This window comes from Salmo salar, chromosome ssa05, assembly GCF_905237065.1.
Source record: "Salmo salar chromosome ssa05, Ssal_v3.1, whole genome shotgun sequence".
Lineage (NCBI taxonomy): Eukaryota > Metazoa > Chordata > Actinopteri > Salmoniformes > Salmonidae > Salmo > Salmo salar.
This window is the reverse complement of record NC_059446.1, coordinates 12,032,002-12,039,634: the sequence shown is the minus strand read 5'-3', so window position 1 is coordinate 12,039,634 and position 7,633 is coordinate 12,032,002. Positions and strand designations below refer to the sequence as shown.

Here is a 7,633-nt window from a genome sequence, read left to right as displayed (position 1 = left end):
TCTGCTGAGTTGAAGGATGACTCAGAGAGAAGAGGAGAGGAGGGTGGAACATTAAGTCTGAGTCTTTGTCCCAAACGGCACTATTCCCTGTTTAGTGCACTACTTTTGAACCGAGCCCTATGTGGGCACTGGTTAAAAGGTAGTGCACTATTAAGGGAATAGGATGCCATTTGGGGCATGAATGTATAAGGTTTTGTAACACCAGTGTGTAAACCAGAGAAGAGCGTCAATCTGGGAATGTGGAATAAAACCGAGGGGCTTTGTCGCCATCTTGTGTTGAAGAATGGTTATGTACTCAACACAAACTACAAAATACAAATGTACATGTATTTTAGTGATGCAATTTCTTATTTCCATCAAAGACTGTGCTAATAAATATGCCACAGTAGCCTAAATGTAACTTTTAAAAGGAACTGAATACATACAGTACATGTAGCCACTTGGGACCTGATGCTTAGAGCTGTGTTCTAGGTCCTACTGTGTCATGACCTGATGCTTAGAGCTGTGTTCTAGACCCTACTGTATCATGACCTGATGCTTAGAGCTGTGTTCTAGACCCTACTGTGTCATGACCTGATGCTTAGAGCTGTGTTCTAGACCCTACTGTATCATGACCTGATGCTTAGAGCTGTGTTCTAGACCCTACTGTATCATGACCTGATGCTTAGAGCTGTGTTCTAGACCCTACTGTGTCATGACCTGATGCTTAGAGCTGTGTTCTAGACCCTACTGTATCATGACCTGATGCTTAGAGCTGTGTTCTAGACCCTACTGTATCATGACCTGATGCTTAGAGCTGTGTTCTAGACCCTACTGTATCATGACCTGATGCTTAGAGCTGTGTTCTAGACCCTACTGTATCATGACCTGATACTTACAGCTGTGTTCTAGGCCCTACTGTGACATAACCTGATGCTTAGAGCTGTGTTGTAGACCCTACTGTGTCATGAAAAGTTTCCATTTCACGTTCGTCATTTGATTTCCACAGCTTTACATGATCGAAGCTCTGTTCCATTTGGTTAGTCAATAATAAGTCACATTACAATGTATCCTGCAGGCTTCAGCCACACCTACAGGTTCACCCACTTTGAACCCACAAGCTCACAATCTGCAGAAGCAGAGAACACCTCACAGGAAATAGCACAATATCCCTATTTAACTATAACAATTTTATTTAGCATAGTTTAAAATCATTTCATTGTTAATTTATACAAATAGACTTTTGATATACAATGATCAAAAATATAAACACACTATGTAAAGTGTTGGTCCCATGTTTCATGAGCTGAAATAAAAGATCCCAAAAAGCATATTTCTCTCAAATGTTGTGCACAAATGTGTTTACATCCCTGTTAGTGAGCATTTCTCATATCCACCTGACAGGTGTGGCCTATCATGGAGCTGATTAAACAGCATGATCATTACAAAGGTGCACCTTGTGCTGGGGACAATAAAAGGCTACTCTAAAATGTGCAGTTTTGTCACACAACACAACTCCACAGATGTCTCATGTTTTAAAGGAAGTTTCAATTGCCATGGTGACTGCAGGAATGTCCACCAGAGTTGTTGCCATAGAATTAAATGTTACATTTCTCTACCATAAGCCGCTTCCGTCATTTTAGAGAATTTAGCAGTACGTCCAACCAGCCTCACAACCGCAGACCATGTGTATGGCGTCGTGTGGGCCAACGGTTTGCTGATGTCAACGTTGTGAACAGAGTGCCCCATGGTGGCGGTGGGGTTATGGTATGGGCAGGCATAAGCTATAGACAACGAACACAATTTCCTTTTATTGAATTTGAATGCATAGAGATACCGTGACAAAACATTTTTTTTAAATGTATGGTATCTTTGACCAACAGATGCATATCTGTATTCCCAGACATGTGAAATCCATAGATTAGGACCTAATGAATTTATTTCAATAGACTGATTTCCTTATATGAATTGTACCTCAGTGTAATCCAAAGAAATGGTTGCATAATGCATTTCTATTTTTGTTCAGAATATATGAAATTACAAAAATTCTACAAACAAATCAAGTTCCCAGTGTATTATAGAGTACCCCACACATACACACCAGCCTACACCATTGTTTCCCAAACTCAGTCCCAGGGACCCCAAGAGGTGCACATTTGGGTTTTTGCCCTACTACTGCACAGCTGATTCAAAAATCATCAACTCATCATCAAGCTTTGATTATTTGAATCAGCTGCGTAGTGCTAGGGGAAAAACCCAAACGCCTTGGGGGCCACAGGAGTTCTGAAAACACGGGCCTACACACACACACACAGCTAGCTGTAAGACCACAGACGAAAAAGCCACAGGTGTGTGTTCTGTTTAGACAGAGTAAATATCAGGACACGGTAGCACAACAAGACCCATAGCATTTACACTGACAGACATGCTTTCATTCTCTTAAACACTCTAAACACAGTCTCAGCGATATGTCCAACCAACACCTGTTTCCACAAAGCCCTGAAGGACCTCCATGACAGAATAAAAAGTCAACTCCCTCTAGAACTTGAGGTGGAGTGACATGTTTCTTCCATACAGAGATTTTTTTCTCACAAACAATAATTTGCATCTCTCTCCCTACTGTGGAGAGAACTCCCATGATTGGTTACTGTTAAGTTTATATTCAAACTACCAGCTGAACACCTGAATATATAGATTTTTTTTAAAGATATAAAATAGGAATTCATTTTTTTGTTCTCTTGGTTATTCTTTCATACTCTAAGTGAGTCACAAATGGTACCCTATTACTTGATGCACTAAAAAGGCAGTATGGTGCCATTTGTGATGCACACGTAAATAGGTCTGACCCTGTACATTTTCAGCATGATGCCCTATCAATGTCCAGACTATACTGCCCACATTTCATTTATTTAATCAAATAATGCCAAAAATAAAATCCGCAATCTCTGCCCTACTTCCTGTTGTAGTTATTGTCAGTTATCACAGCCAGTAATCAAACCCCAGCCTCCATTTACCAGCATTATATAGGTTGTAGCATTCTAGAGGCAAACGCTAAGGGCTGTGAACACAAGTTCACACCACAACACCCACACCACTTCTCTGATGTCAGTTATAGGGCTACATCCGTCTTAGAGTAGACAGAGGGGAGAAACATTGTGTAATGTCAAAAAGTGGTTTCATGGAACTTTGATAAAGAAGCTTTGGTTTCATTTAAAGCTTTGGTTCTTCTGAGAGGATGTAACGGAGTTTAATCAACTCTAGTATCTCTCTCACACACACAACCGTTTTGGCATCTAAAGCAAATAATCAATAAGGTAGATACAATAAACGTCAGATATCTTACAATAAGGCACATTAAAATGTAATTGGCATAAATAACTACAACCAACAATCTGATATGTCCGTCATTCCACCATTCCTGTCAGCATTAAATCATACAAACTCACAACATTCATCCAACCAATCCATTCATTGCTTTAAAATGTCTTCACACACCCCATTGCTTTTAAAATGTCAGCACACAACCCCATTGCTTTTAAAATGTCTTCACACAACCCCATTGCTTTTAAAATGTCAGCACACAACCCCATTGCTTTTAAAATGTCAGCACACAACCCCATTGCTTTGGCCCTTGCATCATACTTGGATTAGGCTAATATCCATTTGAAGGGACATTAAGAAGGTAAACTGGACACCTAGCTAAAGCAGAGAGCTGCACAGAACAAGATGCCCAAAACGTATAGGCTATTTCCAGGTGTGTTTTCAACAGTCCTTGACGGTTAGCCTGAATAGCCGACTGGACTGATTGAGGTAATGATTAACCTCTTACTAAGGTCACTGTATGTTGATGATCGGTCATCATGGCATATTAAGAAACAGCTTAAGGCAAGGGATCATACGAAACGAAATAGACCGATTATTTATGCAGAAGCATCTTTCAAACATTGCAACAACAACAAAAAAATCAAGTGATAACACTAACACAGGTTGGAGCGGACTGGGAGGAGTGAGTCAAGTGATAACACTAACACAGGTTGGAGCGGACTGGGAGGAGTGAGTCAAGTGATAACACTAACACAGGTTGGAGCGGACTGGGAGGAGTGAGTCAAGTGATAACACTAACACAGGTTGGAGCGGACTGGGAGGAGTGAGTCAAGTGATAACACTAACACAGGTTGGAGCGGACTGGGAGGAGTGAGTCAAGTGATAACACTAACACAGGTTGGAGCGGACTGGGAGGAGTGAGTCAAGTGACAACACTAACAGGTTGGAGCGGACTGGGAGGAGTGAGTCAAGTGATAACACTAACACAGGTTGGAGCGGACTGGGAGGAGTGAGTCAAGTGATAACACTAACACAGGTTGGAGCGGACTGGGAGGAGTGAGTCAAGTGACAACACTAACAGGTTGGAGCGGACTGGGAGGAGTGAGGCTATCTGCACCCTGTTGGTATAGTCACCTTGGTGATGATAGAATTAGACGTGGATTAAACTCTGAGGACATGGAATAGAGCCAGGGTACTCAGCTCTGACCCTACAAAGGTCCGAACAACTGGTTTTCTGTTCTACCTTGTAATTAATTGCACACACCAGATGTCCCAGGTCTAAATCAGTCCCTGATTAGAGGGGAATTAAGGAAAAAAGCAGTGGAACTGACTGAGTTCCAGATTGGATTTTGAGGGGATGGAGGAAGGAGAGAAGTGAGCTGAATCAAGAGTCTTTAAAGGCAAAGGGGCCTGGGGGCCGAGAGGCAGAGGGGGCCGAGAGGCCTGGGGGCTGAGTCCATCTCCTCCAACAAACTCAACCTTGCGCCGTCATTGTCTCTCCCTCCTCCTCCCCATCTGTGTCCCTCCATTACAACAGTACACACTTCTTGGCATTCTTTTTGGTAACGGGATACAACACGGCCCGTACTGCCTCGGTGAACACTTCCCTGACCCCTTCCTGCGTCAGAGCGGAACACTCCATGTACTTCACCGCTCCTATCTGCTTAGCCATGCTGTTCCCCTGTTGCTTTGTGATGGGAGCTAAACCCTGCTCCTTCAGCTTCTTCACCGTCTCCCCATCATTCCTCAGGTCACTCTTGGTCCCCACTAGGAGGATGGGCACGCTGGGGCAGTGGTGAGACACCTCCGGGTGCCACTTGTGGCGGACGTTGGCGTGGGATGAAGGACTCCCGATGGAGAAACAGATGACGAAGACGTTGGATTGGGGGTAGGAGAGAGTACGGAGGCGGTCATACTCCTCTTGTCCGGCTGTGTCCCACAGGTTGAGGCTGATGATGCGGCCGTCAACCGTCATCTGCGACAAACACACAAGTGTGTAAACATTGTGTAAAACATACATGTAATACACAGACAGACAGAGACACAGACAGACAGACAGAGACACAGACAGACAGAGACACAGACAGACAGAGACACAGACAGACAGAGACACAGACAGACAGAGACACAGACAGACAGAGACACAGAGACACAGACAGACAGAGACACACCTGGGCACTGTAGTTGTCGAACACGGTGGGGATGTACTCCTCAGGGAAAGCGTTGGTGGTGTAAGAGATGAGGAGGCATGTTTTACCCACGGCACCGTCCCCCACCACTACACACTTTACGTTCTGCATTCTGTCTCCTGTCCTGCTGCCTTCCTAACACCGACCTACCACACGGGCTGCAGACGCTGGGCAGAGAGGGGATGGGGAGAGAAGCGGCAGAGAGGAAGGAAGAGGTTGGGGAGAGAGAAAGTGAGGAGAGCAGGAAAGAGGGAGAGAGAATAGAAGGAGAAGCGGAGTAAATGTCTGATTGATTGTTACTGCTGAACAGTTTAAGTTTCCTCTAACCTTTGTCTCAAAATCAAAGTCCACAGGCTGGAGCCTGCCGGCGAAACAGAAATCAGCAGCAGCGCACTGACTGAAGTTTGTTTTGATTATTTATCAAACTTTTGCTCAAGTCTTCTTAATTAGAAAGGTACCAGTTAAGTACAAGGATTTACCTATGATAAAGTGTAACGCCTGAGTAAATTAGACAACAATAAAATTGCTTTCCTAGGTAGTCAACTTTTGGGCGTACCCATAAGTTACTAGCCAGCCAGCTAGATGAAAGCTAAGGAACTAGCATGTGAAATTCCTCAAAGTTTCTACTTCCTAAACAAAATTTAAGTAACTATCAGCCACAATTAGCACAGTGTTAGTATACATACACCTATAACAATGGCTTGCAAGAATTATCTATATTCAAAAAAGTCGTTTATCTTACCACCTCTCGACTAGAGCGAAACTTTTTAGCAGGGTACAGTCAATCACAACTGCATCCGGGGAACTTTCTTAAACGCCCACCACGTACTATGTTGATTAAGGCATCATGGTAGTTGTCGTTTTTCTTCTTCTTACTTAGAGCTGGTAAGAGGTCATTCGGACGCTAGATGGCACTATAAACCATAACGCTTTATAAATAATGATTTTCCCCAGAAAATAACCATGCTCTTTACCTTAAACACGTAATCCATTTAACATGCACATTCAAATTGGGGTATATATTTGATTGTTTTATAAAACCGGTATGTATAGATCTCAAATCAACAACTTAAGCAACAGTAAAATGTAGGCCTACAGTCAACAGAACTCATTGGGCAGCCAAGTATGGCTCATCACAAAATTATACTGAACAAAAATATAAACACAACATTTAACAATTTAAAAGATTTTACTGAGTTACAGTTCATATAAGGAAATCAGTCAACTGAAATAAATTCATGAGGCCCGAATCTATGGATTTCATGACTGTTAACACAGATAGGAATCTGTCAATCACAGATACCTTAAAAAACAAAAAGTAGGAGCGTGGATCAGAAAACCAGTCAGTATCTGGTGTGACCACTATTTGCCTCATGCAGCGTGAAACATCTCCTTCGCACAGAGTTGATCAGGCTGTTGATTGTGGCCTGTGGAATGTTGTCCCACTCCTCTGAAGTTGCTGGATATTGGCGGTAACTGGAACACGCGGTCGTACACGTCGATCCAGAGCATCCCAAACTGGCTCAATGGGTGACATGTCTGGTGAGTATGCAAGCCATGATAGAACTGGGTCATTTTCAGCTTCCAGGAATTGTGTACAGATCCTTACGACATGGGGCCGTGCGTTATCATGCTGAAACATGAGGTGATGGTGGTGGATAACCGGCACGACAATGGGCCTCAGGATCTCGTCACAGTATCTCTGTGCATTCAAATTGCCATCCATAAAATGCAATTGTGTTCGTTGTCTGTAGCTTATGCCTGCCCATACCATAACCCCACCGCCACCATGGGGCACTCTGTTCACAACGTTGACTTCAGCAAACCGCTCACCCACACAACACCATACACGTGGTCTGCAGTTGTGAGGCCGGTTGGACGTACTGCCACATTTTCTAAAACAATGTTGGAGGAGGCTTATGGTAGAGAATTGAACATTAAATTATCCGGCAACAGCTCTGGGGAACATTCCTGCAATCAGCATGCCAATTGCACGCTCCCTCAAAACTTGAGATATCTGTGGCATTGTGTATTAGAGTGGCCTTTTATTGTCCCCAGCACAAGGTGCACCTATGTAATGATCATGCTGTTTAATCAGCTTCTTGATATGCCACACTTGTCAGGTGGATGGCTTATATTGG

General features: G+C 43.4%; 1 protein-coding gene across 3 annotated transcripts; it reads right to left on the bottom strand.

The window, feature by feature from the left end:
• Positions 1-1,154: 1,154 nt before the first annotated feature.
• Positions 1,155-6,324, bottom strand: LOC106604257 (rho-related GTP-binding protein RhoG). Of its 3 annotated transcripts, none has more exons than XM_014198736.2 (3): positions 6,235-6,324; positions 5,475-5,659; positions 1,155-5,278 (listed from the first exon to the last, which is right to left on the bottom strand). In XM_014198736.2, exons 2-3 carry the CDS (start codon positions 5,601-5,603, stop codon positions 4,832-4,834), a joined length of 576 nt encoding a protein of 191 aa, XP_014054211.1. In that variant the 5' UTR covers positions 5,604-5,659; positions 6,235-6,324; the 3' UTR covers positions 1,155-4,831. The 3 variants fall into 3 exon arrangements, with proteins under 3 accessions (XP_014054211.1, XP_014054213.1, XP_014054212.1); XM_014198738.2 differs by having other exon boundaries at positions 5,475-5,650; positions 6,235-6,288; XM_014198737.2 differs by having other exon boundaries at positions 6,238-6,274.
• Positions 6,325-7,633: the final 1,309 nt, after the last annotated feature.